The sequence below is a fragment of the Arachis hypogaea genome, chromosome 14 (assembly GCF_003086295.3).
Source record: "Arachis hypogaea cultivar Tifrunner chromosome 14, arahy.Tifrunner.gnm2.J5K5, whole genome shotgun sequence".
Taxonomy (NCBI): domain Eukaryota; kingdom Viridiplantae; phylum Streptophyta; class Magnoliopsida; order Fabales; family Fabaceae; genus Arachis; species Arachis hypogaea.
Window position 1 is genome coordinate 3,973,831 of NC_092049.1, and position 19,529 is coordinate 3,993,359.

Below are 19,529 nucleotides of genomic sequence, written 5' to 3' on the forward strand. Positions count from 1 at the left end.
CCCAAAAAAAAATAGTAATGCATAATCATAATTTTTTTTATTAGACTTGTGCCAATTTAATTAGATTTAATTATAAAAAGTATTTCTACATATAATATCATCGATAATAATATTATAGATAGATAGATAATTTTAGTAAATATATAAATTAAAAGAGAATTGAGTAAATAATTATTAAAATTTTACTGATTTTAATGGTCTAATAATGCATATGATACGTTTTTTTAAAGAAAAACCTTAAATGTTGGAAGTATGTAAGAAATTCGCTCAAATTGAAGTCGCTTTTGACTTGTCTGGCTCCAATTTTGCCTTCCTCGTGGTTGGGTTGGTTTGACCTATCACCCATAACATTTATTAAAGAAGACCATTATCACAATTTGCAATCACAATGAAGAACAACAACCCCACTCCCCTTTCTCTCTCTCACTCCCACACACAAATTCTCATACTTCCAAAAAATAAATTAATTCATTTATTAATATCTAATCATATATTTTTCAGTTCCCAACCCAACACTATCAGCTACCATCTATCACTTGTAAGTTGTGTGTGTAACAAACACTCACTTCTCTTCCTCACTGCTGCTCTCCCTCATTGACCACTTAACCCTAACTCACAGCCTCCGCCAACCACCCTAAGCCTCCCGGCGTCGCCGCGCCACGGCCGTTTCGTGCCTCAGGTTTGGTTTTCTAGCTTTCTTTTTTTTCCTTCTGATTTTGTTGTGTTTAGTTTCTTAATTTCTAGGGTTTGGTTCATGTAAAACTGATTGATGAAATTTGTGATGTATTGCGAAGATCTGGGTGTCAAGTACTCAAATTGTGTGGTTGGAATTGGTGGTCTTAGTGGCTCTGGAAACTGGAATATCAAGGTATTCATATTGTTATCAATTCATTATCCGGTGTATGCTATTTAGTTGGTATTATCTTAATTGTTGACATGTCTCAGTGTCATGGCTCCTTAAGCCTATAGATTTCAATAGCTTGCTGAAGAGTCTTGAATCATGAAACCAAACCTTAACAATGTAATAAAACTGTTTCCTTTGCATTTAAAAAGGTATTTTATTAACTGATAAAGGTTTTGAGATAATAAGTGGTTGAGTTAATGACTTTTATTATGCTGACGTGGTAAGTGCTGAAGGACTTGTGATTAGCCAGCGTATGTGGACTTTTGCATGTATTAAAAATAAAAAAAAAGAAGATAATCGCTGAAGCTTCTGCAAATGTTATCTGGCTGAGAAATCTAAACCGAAAGGAGGTTAAAATAAGAGAATGAAGAGAAAAAGAGGGGGGGGGGGGGGGGGAGTGATAGAGCCAGATGTGAGAAGATTAGGAATCTTATTCCTCTTCAATTCAGCTTTGCTTTACAATTGCCTCGGCAGAGGTCTTTTCTGTGCCAGCTGCAGCTAGTTGGTTGTTTATCTGTGTCTGGGATTTTGGGGTTGTGTTTGTTGGTGGGGCTATTACTTTGAATGTGTTATGGTGGTGCTGCTCTTTGGGATGTTTGCGTACGGAAGTGAGGGCAAGAGAGGAGTGACAGCCAAAGATACATCTGAACTTATTTATAGAAGAAGTTGGAGTTTGATTTGATGCAAATGTTGGTAGGGGAAATTCTCGTTCAATGCTCAGTGTTACTGTTATATTTTATTATTACTGAAGCTTGGATGCCACGTCTTGACCTGTGGGAGGTTGCCATGGTAACTGTTTTTGGAGGGAACACTGTTTGCCTCGTCTTATGGGCTTCTAACTTTCTATTTTTATAAGATTTTTTGTCTTGTGGATAGGATTGGATTTGAAGCATCGAAAATGGATGGTAAAGCTGAAACTGAAGTGAAAGGTGCTGTTAAGAACTTCATCTGGACACAGCAATACAGAGTTGAAACTTGAAAGCTGAAAGTTGATAGTAAATCCTGTTTTTGATGCACAATGAACCAGTTAGTTGAACACTCTTCTAATGCTCATAGTCATAGGGGCTATAGAGTTCAAGCTCCACTGGTGAGTCACTCCAATTTCACGTCTATTTTATCATTTTTTTTTTCCTTTTCTTTTCTTATATCATGCATTTTCTGAGACACACCTAAACTTGAACTGATTGACCTTTGTGCTGACCTAGTCAAAATTCCATCTTAATAGCTAAACTAAGTATGAATGTCAACCTCTTTAGCCTATAGTCTTATCAGTAATTCACACTATTTTAGGGATTGCCACTCAATTTTTCCCCTTATTTTATTGGAATATGAATGAATTTGGATTGAAGGTTAAGCGTGTTTGTTGGCAGTGGTATCAGCAGGAATAATCATGTCTCTTTTTTCTCTCTCCTTTTTTTTTTGATTTGAGGTTTTTCTCTTGGCTCTTTATGGATTTATCACTTGGTTTCTTTATTAGGGATGGTTACTAGAGTTGTTATGCTGATGAAATGGAGAGCTCTGTTGAGCTAATGATTGTTCTCTCCATTTTTCATTACATCTTCTCAGAATCTGGATACACAGGCTTGTTAAGCTCAAAAATATCATAAATTTCATAATGATAGCTTCCTAGTCATATTTTGACTCAACCTCCCCATCTTCTTAACGATCACTTACATACATTTGGTTTAATTAGGCATTGCTTACTCATTATGTTCTTGAAGCATGTTTTTATGCTCTTCTTTAATTACATTTTTGTTTCGCAAGTTTACTAATTCCTATGTATCTTGATTAGAAAAATATGGTAATTGTGGGGACAGAGAAGTGTCTTCACCATCCCTCCTCGTCACTCCTACTTGGCTTCTTGATAGTTATTGTGTGTCGGTATTTTTTCTCATTCTGAAACGCTTTTGCGATGGGCCAAAGGAGATTTTTCCCTTGATACCGTTTTCTTAAGTTGGAATTAATTCGTCAATCACTATTTCCATCTATTCATGATCAAAACCCCTGACAGGCAAGACTCAAGACGTTGTGCTCATTTCTCAATTGGAGGAAACAACATTGTTTCCTTTCAGAACCTTCAGATCTTTCTGAATCTCAATAGTTCCCTCCTTTCTGGAGCTGTTCAGCACCATTATGAGTTGCTAAGCAATACAACTTTCTCCTTTGCGCTGCTGTTTTCCTTCCTGATATTCTTCTGTTTGTCTGACTCGACTTCCTCTCAACATTGATTGTAGCATTTGTCTCTGTTTTTAATTTTGAAATGTCCATGATTAACGATTTGTATCTATTTTCTTTTAATGTGCTCTTTTCATTTTTAATGTTCTTACTTACCAATGTCCCTTCTTAAATTTCCGTTGTCTTATTTTCGGTGTTTTTCTTTTGAATCTCAATGTCCTACCATCATCAGCAGTTTGATAGCTATTTTCATAAATAATGGTAAGATTAGGTAACTTATATAAAGAAAATGTGAAAAATTCCAGTATGATGAAGGTTTTTATTACATTGTGATGTTACTTCCGTAAACCTTATTTTTTTAGTCGCTGGAAAATATATGCCAAAACAGTTACTGCTTGGGTACTAGAAGTCTTAAAACCAATACGTAGAGCTTAATCTGGGCATTTACATTCTGTTAAATGAAATATTTCTTTTGCTCGGTTATGGTTAGAATACTAATATATCAAGTTATTCAGGTTGATTCTGTTTCATGCTACTGTAGAGTAGATTCGGGCCTAAAAACAGTTGCTGGGGCAAGGAAATTTGTTCCGGGATCAAAGCTATGTATCCAACCTGACATAAATCCGAATGCACATAGGAGAAAAAACTCACGGAGAGAGAGGACAAGAGTTCAGCCTCCTCTCCTACCTGGCCTCCCTGACGATCTTGCTATTGCTTGTTTGATTCGAGTACCCCGGGTAGAGCACAGGAAACTGCGTTTGGTTTGCAAAAGATGGCACCGCCTCTTGTCTGGAAACTTCTTTTATTCACTGAGAAAAAGTCTTGGAATGGCCGAAGAGTGGGTTTATGTCATCAAAAGAGATCGTGATGGAAGAATTTCATTGCATGCATTTGATCCCACCTACCAACTGTGGCAACCCCTTCCCCCTGTTCCTGTGGAATATTCTGAAGCACTAGGATTTGGCTGTGCAGTTCTTAGCGGTTGTCACTTGTACTTATTTGGTGGAAGGGATCCTCTGAAGGGATCTATGAGACGCGTCATTTTCTATAATGCCCGAACAAATAAATGGCATAGGGCACCAGATATGCTGCGGAAACGTCATCTGTTTGGCTCATGTGTAATAAATAATTGTCTTTATGTGGCTGGTGGTGAATGCGAAGGAATTCAAAGAACTCTTAGGTCTGCTGAAGTTTATGATCCAAATCGGAGTAGGTGGAACTTTATCTCAGAGATGAGCACAGCGATGGTGCCCTTTATTGGCGTTGTTCATAATGGAACATGGTTTCTGAAGGGACTTGGGTCGCGTCGCAATGTCATGTGCGAAGCATATTCCCCTGAAACCGATGCCTGGACTCCAGTTAGTAATGGGATGGTGAATGGCTGGCGTAATCCTAGCATCTCGCTTAATGGACAACTGTATGCACTTGATTGCCAGGATGGGTGCAAGCTCACAGTATATGACACTGCAACAGATTCATGGAAAAAGTTTATTGACAGCAAGCTTCATTTGGGTAGCTCCCGTGCTCTCGATGCTGCTGCACTTGTTTCCCTCAATGGAAAGTTATGCATCATCCGCAACAATATGAGCATCAGTCTAGTCGATGTTTCTAGTCCAAACAGGCAAGTGGAAACAAATCCTCACCTATGGGAAAATATTGCCGGAGAGGGTCACATCAGGACATTAGTTAGAAATTTATGGTCAACTATAGCAGGGCGTGGTGGTTTGAAGAGTCACATTGTTCATTGTCAAGTGCTTCAAGCGTGAGGTTCAAAAGTTCTTTAGTATCACATTTGCTATACTGTTAGCAGAACTGATGGTTTCGTCTGAAATTGATTGAAATAGGTTCTATCTACTTTGTTTTGGGGGGAATGTAGGAAAAATTGTGGTTTTTTTCCTGTAAAGATGAGTTTAATTGTTATTTTGGCAATAGAATGAATGGAGTCCGTCCTTTACAATCATGAATTAAGGCTGTCCATTTTCCTTTCTTGCTATTTGCTAGATAGACAATTAGATATAAGCCTTGTTTGGCATGATTTGCGGCTGTACATGATTTATTAGGAAAACGGCATATAATAATTAGGGCAAGTTACTTAAATAAATAAATTGGAGAAAATATTTACCTGAATGTGCAAAACTGTTTCTTGTTACCTGCATGTGCAAAATGCCATTTCTATGTAAACCGTGGCAACCCACTACGGTTTCTAAACGTACATAAACCGTGGAGACCCATAGCGGATTAGGGTTTAAAAAAATTGAGTGTAAACCGTGGTAGGTCACCACGGTTTACTAAGAAAAATTTGCATGCATAAACCGTGGAGGGTCACCACGGTTTATGAAGGAATCCTTCTGCACGTAAAACCCTGTGGGTCACCACGGTTTATGTTGACAGGAAGTCTATATATATGTTGGTGAATCAAGCTCCATAAGAGATCATTTTCACAATGGCTAGTGAGGAAGAGAGTTTTCTTGCCTTAGTGCATTGCTCTGGGAAAATAAAAAAAAGCAAAAGCAAAGGTGTGAAGTTTACCGACAGAGAACCACTAAGTGTTTTTATCAGGTCGTCGATGACTTTGTCAGATCTGAAGAACAGCATCTTGGAGAAGCTTGGCGTGTTGGGTAGCAAGTGGGTGAAGAAACTATTCTACAAGATTCCCATGGCGGTTGTATCGACCGGTGTTCAGTATGAAACCTTTGCGGTTAAGGCTGATGAAGATATTAGGGTTCTGTTCTACTGTGTACGGAGTTTTCCGGAGATCAGAATCCATGAGTTGTTCGCGAAGTTGGAGGTTGGTGTCGATAGTTCTGGGGCATCCGCGCCAGTTCCCTGCCCAGCTGCCGCGGGTGGTGCATCTAGTTCGATGCCTGCGGTCAGACCGTATGTTCCGCCGGTTCAATCACCTTCGTTTGCGGCTGATTTAGACCGAACAGAGGTTGTTGGTTCTATACCTTTGGAGAATGCAGCAGTCATTGAGCCTCCGCACGTTGTGGGCACCGGTGGTGGCCTCGTACCTTATATCGAAGACTTTGGTGGACATGATCAAGTAGAGAATGCAATGCGTGACGAAGAGTCTGACCAGGAGCCTGTTGATATCGATGGTGACAGCGACGATGACAGACGAGGCGATCCACATGCGCAGCATAGGCCAGCAAGTTCTGGTTCTCATCACTACCCTCCACACTTCTCGACACTAAACTTGGAAGCTCTTGGTCAACAGGAAGACAGTGGTAATAGAGTGGGGGGATCTTCTGCAGAATTTCAGATTGGGCAATCATTCCAGAGTAAAGATGAAGCTGTGCTGAGTGTAAAAGACTATAGCATCCGGCGAGGTGTTGAGTACAGAGTCGTCGAATCGGATCATTTGAAGTATCATGGAAAATGCAAGGAATTCGGCAAGGGTTGTACTTGGTTGATTCGTGTAGCGCTTCGTGCACGAAAGGGGACTTGGGAGGTTAGGAGGTACAACGGGCCACACACATGCCTCGCAACTTCTATTTCAAGTGATCACCGTCAGCTGGATTACCACGTTATCTGTGCGAGGATTCTTCCTATGGTTAGGGCAGATGCTGCGGTTACGGTAAAGGTACTTCAACAAGCGACAGAAGCTGATTATGGTTTCAGGCCTAGTTACAGGAAGGTTTGGATGGCTAAGCAGAAGGCAGTGGCAGAAATATATGGAGATTGGGAAGAGTCTTATGCGGAGTTGCCACGTTGGATTCTTGGGATCCAGGCGACAATGCCGGGAACAATCACGGTGCTGAAGACGTCTCTTGTTCGGATTGGTGGTGGGGTTGATGAGTCCACCGAGTACTTTCACTGGCTATTCTGGACATTTTCACCCTGTATCGAGGCATTCCGGCATTGCAAGCCCCTCGTCAGTATTGATGGTACCCACTTGTATGGGAAGTATGGAGGGACGCTGCTGTTGGCGATAGCTCAGGACGGGAACTCGAACATCCTCCCGATAGCATTTGCCCTTGTGGAGGGCGAAAATGCAGAGTCGTGGTCATTCTTCTTGTCCAATCTCCGAGAGCATGTGACTCCTCAGGAGGGTATCCTTGTTATCTCTGACAGGCATAATGGCATCAAGGCAGCGCTTGAGGCACCTGAGACTGGGTGGCTGCCTCCTCGGGCGTTCCGGGCTTACTGTATTAGGCATGTGGCTGCGAATTTCGCCCTAACGTTCAAAGGTAAGGACTCCAGGAGGCTGTTGGTGAATGCTGCCTACGCAAAGACTGAGGCTGAGTTTTACTACTGGTTTGACATCATGCGGACTGAGAATCCAGCAATGTGTGACTGGGCCAACCGGATGGAGTATGACAAATGGACCCAACATCAGGATGCTGGTCGACGGTTCGGGCACATGACCACAAACATCAGTGAATGTGTGAACTCCGTGCTAAAGGGAACTCGCAACCTGCCGGTCACATCTTTGGTTAAGTCAACCTACGGGAGGCTTGCTCAGCTATTTGTGGTACGGGGACAGACAGCAGCGGCACAACTCGGTTCTGGGCATGAATTCTGTCAGGCCTTGGTAAAGTCTATTGATCGGAACCTAAGAGACTCGAGGTGCTTCACTGTGACATTATATGACAGGTAGCAGTCCGAGTACACCGTCGCGGAGACAACACCAACCGGCAAGTTCTCCCTGGGCAGCTATAGAGTCTCCCTTAAAGATCACCGATGCGACTGTGGCCACTTTCAGGCGCTGCATTATCCTTGTTGCCACGCCATTGCGTGTTGCGCCTACTCCCGGCTAAATTGGGCGTCATATGTTCACGAGGTGTATCGTATGAGTGAGGTGTTCAACGTCTACAAGGAGGGGTTTCTCCCACCTATCCCTGAAGGACTATGGCCTCCATATGCTGGGCCTACCATCATTCCTGACCCTAATCTGCGGCGTGCAAAGGAAGGTCGTCCAAGGGTAACCAGGATCCGTGGAAGTATGGATCAGTCTCAGGAGAACCAGCCGAAGCGATGTGGACTATGCCGTCAGCTGGGGCATACGCGGAGGAACTGTCACCAGCGAAGCCAGAGTGGTGGAGGGGATGCGTAGATCTCATGTCGTGTATCATGCAGTCTATGATGTTTCAGTTGCATCAGGGTCTAGATAATGTTAGTAATGTATGGTTGGTTAAGTCTGTGACTGTCAACATGTTTATCTAATGCAAAAATTTCAGATGTAATAATTCCTGTTATTTTACCTATTAATGTATCGTTCATTATAATGTAAACCGTAGAGCTAAATATCAAAGCAGCTGAAACCGATCAAACTGATTGGTCAAAAGAAAAATAACATTTAACATAAGTCTGAAAGCCATAAACACTAAGTAGCATGCTCAATACATAAATTAACAAAGTCCCTAACGGACAGGTACATATAATATAACTAATCAGAATCCTCAATGGTGTCACTGTCATCATCGTCGAACTGGCCAAGCAGGTGACCTCCGGTACCACACAAAGGAGGACGCCTCACACGCCTAGGTCTCTGATCTGCCTCTGGTGCTGAGGGCTGTGCGGGAACGACGCTGAAAGCAGAGGCAGGTGTCCCTCCTCACGCAAACCATGGGTCAGACGGAGAAACTGCAGGCTCGTTGAGGTCCACTGGCAACTGAGCCTGAACATCGTCACTCCTGGGCTGCTGATCAGCAAACTGGGCATGCTCCTCAGGCATCTGTGGCCTATAATGAGTATCATCATCCCTAAGCATGTCTGCTATGTCCATGTAGAACTCGGACTAAGTAACAGGATCATCAATGTCCATCCCGACAGCCGCGGTAGTAAACTCGGCAAAATCATGTGGGCTAACGTGTCCAAAGAGCTGAGAGCTAGAACCCACCTCGAACGTCGGCCGATCCATAGCTGATGGTGATCCAACTACCTCCTCACCGGGCACGTGATGACTGCCGTCCCCCTGCTCCGATGGTCCTCTATCAGGCGCACCTCGACGGATAGGCCTCGCAGGTGGCCGTCTGCCTCTACGTCGAGGAACACGGTAGTCCACTGCATCCGCAGGCTCAGCTCCAGGAACATCCTCCTCTAAACGGTCCGCAAACTCCCTCCACTCGCGATCGGTGGTCCGGGTCCCTATACGGCGACGCCGATCGACTCGTCTGTTATCTGGTCTGTCATAAACGTGCACTCTAGGAGGTGCCTGCGACGACCCTCTGTGACGCGCCTCCTCAGTCAGCACAATCGGCCTCGGATCCTGAAATGCTACATCTGGGGATAGGAACCTGTGCGCCACACGGCACCACCAGTCCAGGTACTCTGCTGATGGACCAGGGTCCATGACTCGATCGACCCATATGACTGACCGAAGCCTGTCCTCCCAATGCTGGTGCCACTCCTGATAATATGAAGGAAACCACCGGTCCCCACCCCTACCGTCCTTCGCATGTAGCCAATCTATATTCAGTGCTGGCTCTGGGAGATGCTGAACACCCCCGAACTGGGGTAGAACCCTATCGACCTGGTGCCACTCGATCGCAGCAAAATATATCAGGCTAGTGACGGCCGTCCATAGCCGTCGGTGCTCGTCAGCTAGTATCTCCGGATGAATGACAGCACCAACATCAACAAAAGAATAAGGCTCCCACACAAACTGCATAGAAACAGTAAGAGTTTGCTGAGACAGTGACATTTAACAAAAACTAGTACAGGTATCAGTAATAAATAAATGACTCACATCGTGGGGACGCAGCCGATCCAGTGCAAGGCGTGCGGAAAGTAATCTCTGTGCCCCTGCATCGTTCCTCGGCACAAACTCAGCCCACGTACAATTTTAATTGAAATGATGTCAAAACAAACCATAACACATGATGTATTTAATATTTATTAACGGATAATACTAAACCCTACCTGGAAGCAAGAGGAAACCCGAACCGGTCAAAACCAGTGGGCCTCAGAGTGGGAAACCTCCAGAAAATCCAAGACTGTAGTAGCTGTAGCGGCCCAGCCAAGTTAACGACGTTCCTGTTTGTTCCACGACAAAGACACCTATACAACCAGGCCAGTGCAGCGGAGCCCCAGCTATATCTGCCCAACTCGTCCAACGATGCCAAATAAGGCAACCAGCGAAGGTGAACCCTGTTTGCGTTCTTGTCCGCAAACAGCTGAGACGACAACAACATCAGGATATAAGCGCGTGCGTATACACGCACGGTCTCATCAGTAGCATCTGCAGGGAGAACCCGGAACCTCTCGTGGAACCATGTGTAGCACACTGTCATCTGCTTGATTTTACTCTGTGGAGGTAACTCCCCGAACAACTCTCGAAACCACACCCATGCCGGTCTACCGTGTTCCATCAGATTCTCAAACTCATTCAAGCACCCACTAACGGGCACACTATCAATCGGCAAACCCAGCTGATACGCAACATCCTGTAAAGTAATGGTGCACTCACCAAACGGCATATGGAACGTGTGGGTCTCCGGACGCCACCGCTCAATAAATGCGCTAAGGAGAGACTCATCAACCCAGAACCACTGACTGTTTAGCCTAGCCAGATGATACAAGCCGGCAGTCTCCAGATACGGTATAATCCGGTCATGTAAGGGCATATTCTGCTGCCTCCTAACGGCGCTAATAACCCTACTAGGCTGCAAAACGTGGGTAACAAAATCCCTTAACATAAAACAATTACAAACAACACCAAACATAATTTTCGTAAAAATTATTAGACTCGTCACATTAAATTCATTGATTCTCTTAGTGTGTAATACACCGTGAAGCTACGAATACTATGCACTCATTATAACAATATAAATACAGAAAAAAAATATTATTCAATAAAATATTTACATTTATAACAAAATATTTTAGACAAATACTATTAACCAGACTTATAAGATAAATAAGCATAATAAAATATGCATTATTCAGTAGACAATATTAATAAATGCCTCACATTTGGATTGACAGTAACCATAATAATATCAATATTTATGTAAATAACATTAATCAGAATAACAATACAAATAAACATAATAAAATATTTTTACTAACAATATCCCTAATAATATCAATTGCTACATTAGTATGAATTTTAATAACAATAATAACGACAGAAACAGTAACTAACCTCTTCGTCGATATATCCTGCCACGTGAGCGACGCCATTTAGTCGGTACAAGCGATCCTCACCCTCCATTGGCTCCACCACCCACTTCTCCTTCAAACCTCCAAAGTTTTGCCAAATCCTCTCAACACAACAACTTCCTTTTTTTTGTTCCTTACCAAATGATCCGTCCTAACCTTCCACGGATTACTTATATAGCCACACACACGTAAACCGTGGTGACCCACAGGGTTTTACGTGCAGAAGGATTCCTTCATAAACCGTGGTGACCCTCCACGGTTTATGCATGCAAATTTTCCTTAGTAAACCGTGGTGACCTACCACGGTTTACACTCAATTTTTTTAAACCCTAATCCGCTATGGGTCTCCACGGTTTATGTACGTTTAGAAACCGTGGTGGGTTGCCACGGTTTACATAGAAATGGCATTTTGCACATGCAGGTAACAAGAAACAGTTTTGCACATTCAGGTAAATATTTTCTCCAATTTATTTATTTAAGTAACTTGCCCTAATAATTACATCACTCGACAGGCGATTTGCACCTCGTTTGTGTGTCATCCCAAAAAGGAAAAAGTAGTTTATGTTTTTGAAAAATATGTACTTGTTTCTTTTTTTGCGTTTGTGCTTCTATAAAAAATCAGAAACAAAAATAAGCAATACCGGAAGAAAATTATGACGAGTAAAAATTCTCACGGGAATAAGTATTACTAAGGTGAATTTTACTTTACATCTTGTTTGCTATTTGTTATAACAAATCACTCAGAAATTTAGATTTTTTTTCTAGATTTTTTATTTAAATAATTATATTCTTTCATGATATACGCAAAAACAAAAGTTTTGACATAAATGTGCATCAGTGTATATTTTGTAATATCGTGTTGTGGCTAAACGATTCAAAGCATTTCGCATGATCTTGCCGCAAAATGGAATTTTTATCTATATATAGTTTTCACATGGCAGATGGCGGTGTTGTGAAATATAAGTGATTTTTTTTTTTGTCGAATTATCCAAGCAATTGACACCATGTTATTGGGATTTGACTCATTTGAGGTGGCGTTTATGTTAGTCCTTAGAATTTTTTGTCCAACACAAATAAATTTTATTTACAAAAGAACTATTATTGCAATATAACTATATAAGTAAAGTAACTCTTCTCAATTACAATAATAACTTAATATTGGTCATGTATGATCATATCTCTCCTCGAAGCAAAAACTGGTACAGTGCTGCCATGGTTACCAGTCGCCGTCGTCCGCACAGGCCACCGTATGTAGGGAAGACGCGCATATTGTGTGAGTCAAGCTCGCAGCACTGCAGCAACCCGGACGTCCAGCGCCTCCATCACAGCCGGTTTGTGCCTTTGTCGTCGGATGTTCACTTTCTTTGTGAACGTGGATGGTTATTCTTGGGTGCTTAGTTGTAGACAATGATTGCTGGTTATGATTTATACATGTTCATATTGGATGTTCGTTTTTGTATGATTTTGGATGTTCACTTTCTCAGTTTTCGTGAATGTTTATTCTTCGAGTAATTCAACAAGACCCAGGCAGCAGTGCTAGGATGATGCGAGCGCGGGGTTCGGGGCTGCAACTCACGTTGACGACATTGACAGTTGCAGGTCACGGATGTTCGGCCGCGTGAGGAGTGACGGAGGTTCTTCCGGCGAGGGCGTTGGCGCAAGGAGGCGGAGCGCAACAGTTCCGGCCGGCAGGAACGGAAGCTACACGTCACGCAAAAACAGAGCGGTAGAACGCAGGTTGCTGCGCACACGGCGGGGCGGCGAAGAAAGGGGGTTTTTCTGCGGAACAAACAATAGAGTTTTTTAGAGGGTAGGTAATAGTGGGTGATGAAGGGTTAATATGAAAGAATTTGGAGTAGATTGGAAGTAGAAATCATAAAAAGCAACTAGAAATTAGGGATAATAATGTTTAATTTACATTATTAATACATATTGGGACAAATAAACAGCCCATTGTACATATTGTATAGATACCTCATTATCTCCCTAACGGGACTCTTTTCAGAAACATTGAATTTGTCATTATTAACTTCACATTCTTAAACCAATGTATCCAAATATAAATTTATATCTGAATGCATTGATCCAAAGACATAACAAAGCCGATAGTGAAATCCCCCGCAGAAAAAAAGGTATAGTATTATTTTAGTTTCTCATATTTCAAATATTTTAAATCGTTTTATTTTTGTCTTTTGGTCAAAATTAAAACTTTTTTTTTGGAGTATTTTTTGGGGGAAAAAAAAGTTTAATTTTGACCAGATAACTCAAATAGGACAAAATAAGATATTTAGGATAAAAATAGGATATGTTAAACGTTAGACTCAGAATTAGGATTTAATCTAAAAGTTAGGAACTAAAACAGTACTTTAAAGAAAAAAAAAAAACAGAGAATATTACTTAGTGGATTTTAATATGATCTATATGATTTCTTCCCTTATTCTTTGCTTGTAAGGTTACAATTCACTCTAACATACTGAAAAAGTGGAATGACATATTCCAAGATGCAGTATGCTACACATTTTTCACTCTAGATGTGTAATTAATACTCAAGTTATTGAATTACAAGTTTTCTACCACCCCACTCAACTTTTGATTCACAAATACAACATTGAAACTGCAGAAGAAATAAAACAGCAGTTGAAATTTAAGACCTGCAGAAGCTGGTAATATAAACACATCTCTTATAGGAGATATCAATCACATAAAAGTAAGATCAATAAGATTGCCTTTGAATTCTATCTCTATGACAAGAATACAGATATAGAAAACACCAAGACTTGTATTTTTCGGTCTCTGGGAAGGAAAGAAAAATTTGTTTCTCTATCAGTATCTCTACAACAAAAAAATTCTGTATCTACTGTATCTTAGAGACAGTATCCAAATGCAACTTAAGTAGTATTTACTTTTAGAGACTAGAATTGAGACTGAAGAACTAGGACTCAGTATTGTGTTTGGTGGTTATAAACTGGAACTAAAATTTCAGTTCCAAGATACAAAATTTTAGTTTCTTCAGTACTTCCAAAAGGTGGAGACAGAAGGGACTGAAATTTCTAGGATTAGAGATTGAAATTTTAACATTTCTTTTCAAAAATACTCTCATGAAACTTTTTAAATCCTAAATCTACTCCTCAATCTTCACATTTATCTTAAACCAAATACGATACTTAGACATAACTCAGTCTAGTACATTTTACACCAAACACAATACAGAGACTTAATTTAGTCTCTATCTCTCAATCTCTATTTCCCCGTCTTTGTCTCTCAATCTCAGTCTCCTTTCTAAACATAGCCTAAGAGATCAAATTTATATATTGTGTGTTGAGTGATATGTACAGACATGTTTCAGAAAATAACCACATACTAAGATAAAATTTGGTTTTCCTTATGGATCAAACTACTCTAATCTTTCTGAATCCGCTAGATCGAGAAAATAACCCCACGGCATTTGATGTATACACCAAAAAGAGCCAACAAGAGATTGTTTTCAATACCAACCATATGAAGAAATAGACTTTTCATTGCACTCAAATTCTGGTATTAGTAGCTGTCTTCTGCATAAGACAATATGAATAAATAAAGATAATGGACCTAGTTTCTGGAAAGTAATTTTTCAGACACCATATTTTCTCTCTAAAAAAATAGGTTGAGGACAAGTTCAAGAAGTTAAAATGCTGCAACTAATTCCTATGAATATTAGCATTATGATCATCTGGCAAATGGGATATCATATAACATTTTAAGATTCTGTTCTTGCTTTCTAACAAAGTGATGTAAATTGTAACTCCAAATTTACATCATACTCTTTAAATAGCAGACATCAAAATGTCACATAAGCATAGATTTTCTGGAAAAAGGAAAAAAAAAGGAACATTTAGATATTTTCATAGATTATCTAGCCACATACATATAATTAAATTTAAAAATATATATATATAAAATTATGATATTAACTAGAAGGAAATGATAAAAAAAAAAAGGGTAAAGGCCACATGTAATTTAGCAAAAATGCTATTCGCACACTAAAATCAGTCATCAATATATTTGTGTATAAATACATATGTAATTTAATTTATTTTTAATATGTATTTATATTCCATCATATATTTTATATTAATAGCTAACTTTGGTTACTGATTTTAGTATATACGTAGCATAAACTATTACTTAGTGCCATACTCACAACCAGCAAAGCATACAAAATTAAAGATGATTTTTCAAATGCAGAGGTTTCATAGTTGTTTCATGCAGGCTACCTTTATCACCACATCTTTTATGGAGAGACTCATTAAAGTTTACAGCATCATCTGAGAAAAAGTACCTAAAGAAGTCTTCAACCTTTATCTGCAGTTTGTAAATTTAAAATTTTAAAATTTCTAATAAATTTACAAGACTAATATTACTAAAGTCAACAAGGGAAAACTTGAAAATGAAAAAAAAAATGGTATTTTTTCTAATAAGAAATACCGGAAAATCAGCTTCTGCAACACATGTGTATTCTTCTGAGACTGCACATTAGAAAATAAGCTCAGATCAGCAGAGTTTTTGAAAAAATATGATGGATTAATAAAACATATTATAAGTTAAATACAATAGACATTTTTTTTTATCTTTTTTATAAAAGAATAATTTCAGTAAGATTTAAGGAGATGGATAATATGATAAAAAAGCAAAACAAAGGATTCATCTATAAAGCATAGCTTTTCAAACCCTAAACACAATGGGCATGAAAAATTGATCAATTTTGCTCAGGCAAAGTTTCCTAGGGTTATATATTTAATATTTCTTAACTTCTCAGACCATAAATAAACAGAGGGGCTGGAGAATTTCAAAGACGGGATCAATCAAGTCAGTTTACCAACTTCTATTTGTAAGAAATAGTAGTTAAGCAAAGAGCTTATATGGCTAATCCACCGCAGTTAACTATTTAAGTGTAACAGAGCTGCAATACAATATAGCATACAAACTCCAAACTCATCTGTCTGTAACTATTTAGATAATGTTTTGATGCATCTTTTATAGTTAAACCAACCTTTTCCACAATCTTCAGAACTTTCTCAAATCCTTTCTTTTCCTTTTTCTTCCTATTGTTACTACTCAAATCCAAACCTTCTTGCACGTACAATGCATAGAATTCCCTACGTTCAGCCGACAGTGCAGCCAAAACCGGTCCAACCCCATAGATTCCCTCACCAACAATCTTAGGCACAGTGGATTCTGTGGCCTCTTTCCAAGTCTTTCTACCCCAATTTTCCTGCTTATTCCATCTTCTAAACTCAGGCCTTTCTGATCCAACTTTTGCTCCCCCCATCCCCTGTACCTGTTCTTTATGTTATCCCACCTTGGATCATCAATGGCTTCCTCTATTTCACCATCACCTACTTCACCATCATCATGATTATCAAACTTCCCATACCTGGTTCCATAATCACTTCTCTCAGTCCTCTGAACTCTCACTTTCTCAGCCAATCCGCTATTCCTTTCTTTACTTGCTAATGATGGTCCTGGCTTAGAAAAACCTTCATGATCATGAACTACTGTTTTCTCTAACCTCTCAACCGATTGCTCCCAAGAGGACTTGGTATTCACCTTCTTTCCTGAACCTTCCTGAATAGAGCTACTAATCTTATTCGGTTTTGCTCCAAACTCAAAACTTCCCGATTGTTACAAACTTCAGGTAGGTTATTTTGTGACAATGTATGATAAAGTATACGCCTGAATCAATATAAAAGTAAAAATTTCATTTAATTTATATTTCAACAAATTTCTCGACATGCCATTTGGTTTCAGTCTCACAAACTACACTTGAACTACACTTGAAGTCTGAAAGGGGAGGGGAAAAAAATGAAAAAATCATCCTCGACATGCCATTTGGATTCAAGCTCACAAACAAAAATACCACGCATCTTCATCAACAACAGCATGCATGTTATCAAACCACAGTTTACAAACCCATATTTCACAGATTAAAACCCCCAAATTAAAACCCCTAAAATCGGAACCTTAGACCTCAGAAATTTCAGAACCAAATAGAAATCAATACATACCTATTGAGCACAGAGAAGACGATGATGAGAAGGACGGAGATGACGATGGCGAGGGCGGCGCAGCGACGATTAGTGCAGAACGGCGAAGAAGAGCGATGGTCAGTGCAGTGGTGACAATGAGTGTCGATGGCGAACGGTGAGAAGGAGAGGGTGATGATGGTGAGTCGTAGGTGAGAATGGCAAATTGAGCGCTAAAGAGAAGAGGGAAAAAAATATTTTTATGTGGTCTGTCAGACAACCGTGCAACCATCCCACCACAGTTTGGTGAGAACGATCCTCCACTGTCACAGATGAGAGCCTCCAAGAGGCTTCAATCTGGACCATTAATCACGCTCTGATCACACGGTCATGATTCATCAACCAGACTTTGGTTCCTGTCTCCTTAGAACTCAAGGATACAGTTGTACGAGCCTATAGAACAGATCCTGTTCAAGTAAGGTCGTAGCCTTTGGTATCACTCTTTGACAATATAAACCTCCTTGTCTAGCTTAAAACAAGCGATGTAAGACTAACTTGGTTATAGTATTTTAATATACACTTAACATAAATCATTACTTAATGCTATTATATAGTGTCAATAACCTACCAAATAAAACAAAATGATTACTCTTATCAATTCCCAAATATTAATTAGGAGTTTAGTAAGAATTTAACTAACAATTGTTATAAGAATTTAGCTAATATATTTTTTAAAGACACATGATAAAATTATTATTAGTAAAAGGTTTTAAAACTTTTTCATTTAATAAATATAAAATAAATATATTAAAAATTTAAATTTTTTATATTTCTAATAAAAAAATTTTTAATTTACAATCTTAACATATATTTTTAGAACATAAAATAAATAAATTCTTATTTTAAAGACAAATTAATATTATTAATAATAAAATTTTTTAAATAATTTATTTTAATAAATACAAACAAATACATTAAGAATTTAAATTTTATCTCTTTTTTATAATTTTTTTAATTAATAATTTTATCATGTATCATTAAAATACATATTAACAAAACTCATAAATTAAATATTTTATTATTGAAATACATTATTTACTGCTTAGGTAATATTTATTAATTTTTACATAATATTAATTATCTCATTTACAGAAAATAAAAAATAAATATACATGTATTTCATTTGTATCGTAAACAAGAGAAATTATATATATATATATATATATATATATATATATATATATATATATATATATGGTACTCATCTCGACTAAAACGAAATAGGTGTTTTTTTCGTTATATCTATTATTATCTATTATCTAATTTACGGTGAGCATAATTATAACTGATATACGTGTATTTTTATCTCATTTTCACGGTATAACATTTAATTATTTATCTCGTTCCTGTGTTTCGTGAATTGACCAATAATAAATTTATTAAATTTTTATAAAATAAGAGAAAATATTACATATGGTAAAATTGATTTATCTTTATGTTTTTAACTAATTCGCTAAAATGACTTATTAAAAACAATCATAAGATAAAATTAATCATTAACTATTTTGGGTGGTTGGCATTCTTTTTGGTATGGAACTATGGATGATTGATCTATGAATCTTACTTCGCAAGTCTTCTGTTGCTCTTATCATTCATTAAAAAATTAAAAAAAATATAGATATGGTTAAGTTGATGACTTCATGCACAATACTTGTTGATTTATTTATTAAAAATACTCTTTCTATATTAAAATCAACTATTATATATTAAATATATATATAATTTTATTTATTTTTAATATATATTTTATACTTTAATAATTAATTTTTATATACACATAACAATCATTTATGTTTTTTGTTGGACTTATATTTTTATTTATTTATTTATTTTTTATGCATCCATCTCTATTCTTTTTCTAATTTTTGAAAAGAATTATGTATTAAATAACTAAATATGTTAACCTAAGTTTATTATTTATGATGATATTTATTAATAATCATAATGTTTTATTTTATGTTTTTAATAATTATCTTAATTCTTTTTTATGTTTCTATGAATATTAAATATAAAGTGTTTGGTTTATAATTTATGACTGTAAATTCTAGATCTAAGATTTGTTGTTTTGATTTTTCAATTTTTGTTTTGATTCTTTTTTATATCTTTGTGAATATTATATGAATAGACTTTTATTTAGTTATTCAATTTTTGTTTATTCTTTAACTACTTTATAAGTTAATAACATATTCTTCTTTTTCCTTTTTAATCAAAATTGACACTTTAATTTATTAAAATTCATCATTCTTTTTAGTCTATCTATATTTTTACTCCATTAATTATAT

At 38.0% G+C, this 19,529-nt stretch overlaps 4 protein-coding genes and 1 non-coding gene across 25 annotated transcripts; 1 reads left to right on the forward strand and 4 right to left on the reverse strand.

Moving 5' to 3' along the window:
* Positions 1 to 256: 256 nt before the first annotated feature.
* Positions 257 to 5,043, forward strand: LOC112741014 (F-box/kelch-repeat protein At1g55270). Of its 3 annotated transcripts, none has more exons than XM_025789807.3 (4): positions 257 to 679; positions 795 to 1,693; positions 1,781 to 1,991; positions 3,595 to 5,043. In XM_025789807.3, exons 3-4 carry the CDS (start codon positions 1,923 to 1,925, stop codon positions 4,843 to 4,845), a joined length of 1,320 nt encoding a protein of 439 aa, XP_025645592.1. In that variant the 5' UTR covers positions 257 to 679; positions 795 to 1,693; positions 1,781 to 1,922; the 3' UTR covers positions 4,846 to 5,043. The 3 variants fall into 3 exon arrangements, with proteins under 3 accessions (XP_025645592.1, XP_025645590.1, XP_025645591.1); XM_025789805.3 differs by having other exon boundaries at positions 266 to 679; positions 795 to 868; XM_025789806.3 differs by having other exon boundaries at positions 270 to 679; positions 795 to 868; positions 1,761 to 1,991.
* Positions 5,044 to 8,352: 3,309 nt separating this feature from the next.
* On the reverse strand, positions 8,353 to 10,686 carry LOC140178240 (uncharacterized). The gene is made up of 2 exons (XM_072213627.1): positions 9,771 to 10,686; positions 8,353 to 9,686 (listed from the first exon to the last, which is right to left on the reverse strand). The coding sequence occupies exon 2, from the start codon at positions 9,372 to 9,374 to the stop codon at positions 8,820 to 8,822; it is 555 nt and encodes a 184-aa protein (XP_072069728.1). The 5' UTR covers positions 9,375 to 9,686; positions 9,771 to 10,686; the 3' UTR covers positions 8,353 to 8,819.
* On the reverse strand, positions 9,940 to 11,237 carry LOC112742114 (serine/threonine-protein phosphatase 7 long form homolog). The gene is made up of 2 exons (XM_025791363.1): positions 11,169 to 11,237; positions 9,940 to 10,686 (listed from the first exon to the last, which is right to left on the reverse strand). Exons 1-2 carry the CDS (start codon positions 11,235 to 11,237, stop codon positions 9,940 to 9,942), a joined length of 816 nt encoding a protein of 271 aa, XP_025647148.1.
* Positions 11,238 to 12,241: 1,004 nt separating this feature from the next.
* LOC112741015 (uncharacterized) lies at positions 12,242 to 17,673 on the reverse strand. Of its 19 annotated transcripts, none has more exons than XR_011870550.1 (5): positions 17,230 to 17,628; positions 16,215 to 16,897; positions 15,650 to 15,690; positions 15,439 to 15,526; positions 12,242 to 12,964 (listed from the first exon to the last, which is right to left on the reverse strand). XR_011870550.1 is itself a non-coding variant. In XM_072213630.1 (5 exons), exons 1-4 carry the CDS (start codon positions 17,477 to 17,479, stop codon positions 14,723 to 14,725), a joined length of 390 nt encoding a protein of 129 aa, XP_072069731.1. In that variant the 5' UTR covers positions 17,480 to 17,673; the 3' UTR covers positions 12,242 to 12,964; positions 14,681 to 14,722. The 19 variants fall into 19 exon arrangements, 15 of the variants coding, with proteins under 15 accessions (XP_072069731.1, XP_072069730.1, XP_072069729.1 ...); XM_072213630.1 differs by lacking the exon at positions 16,215 to 16,897 and adding an exon at positions 14,681 to 14,733 and having other exon boundaries at positions 17,230 to 17,673; XM_072213629.1 differs by lacking the exon at positions 16,215 to 16,897 and adding an exon at positions 14,681 to 14,736 and having other exon boundaries at positions 17,230 to 17,673.
* LOC112746382 (small nucleolar RNA U3) lies at positions 17,454 to 17,672 on the reverse strand. Its single transcript, XR_003174271.1, has one exon. It is a non-coding gene; the product is annotated as a small nucleolar RNA U3 (small nucleolar RNA).
* Positions 17,674 to 19,529: the final 1,856 nt, after the last annotated feature.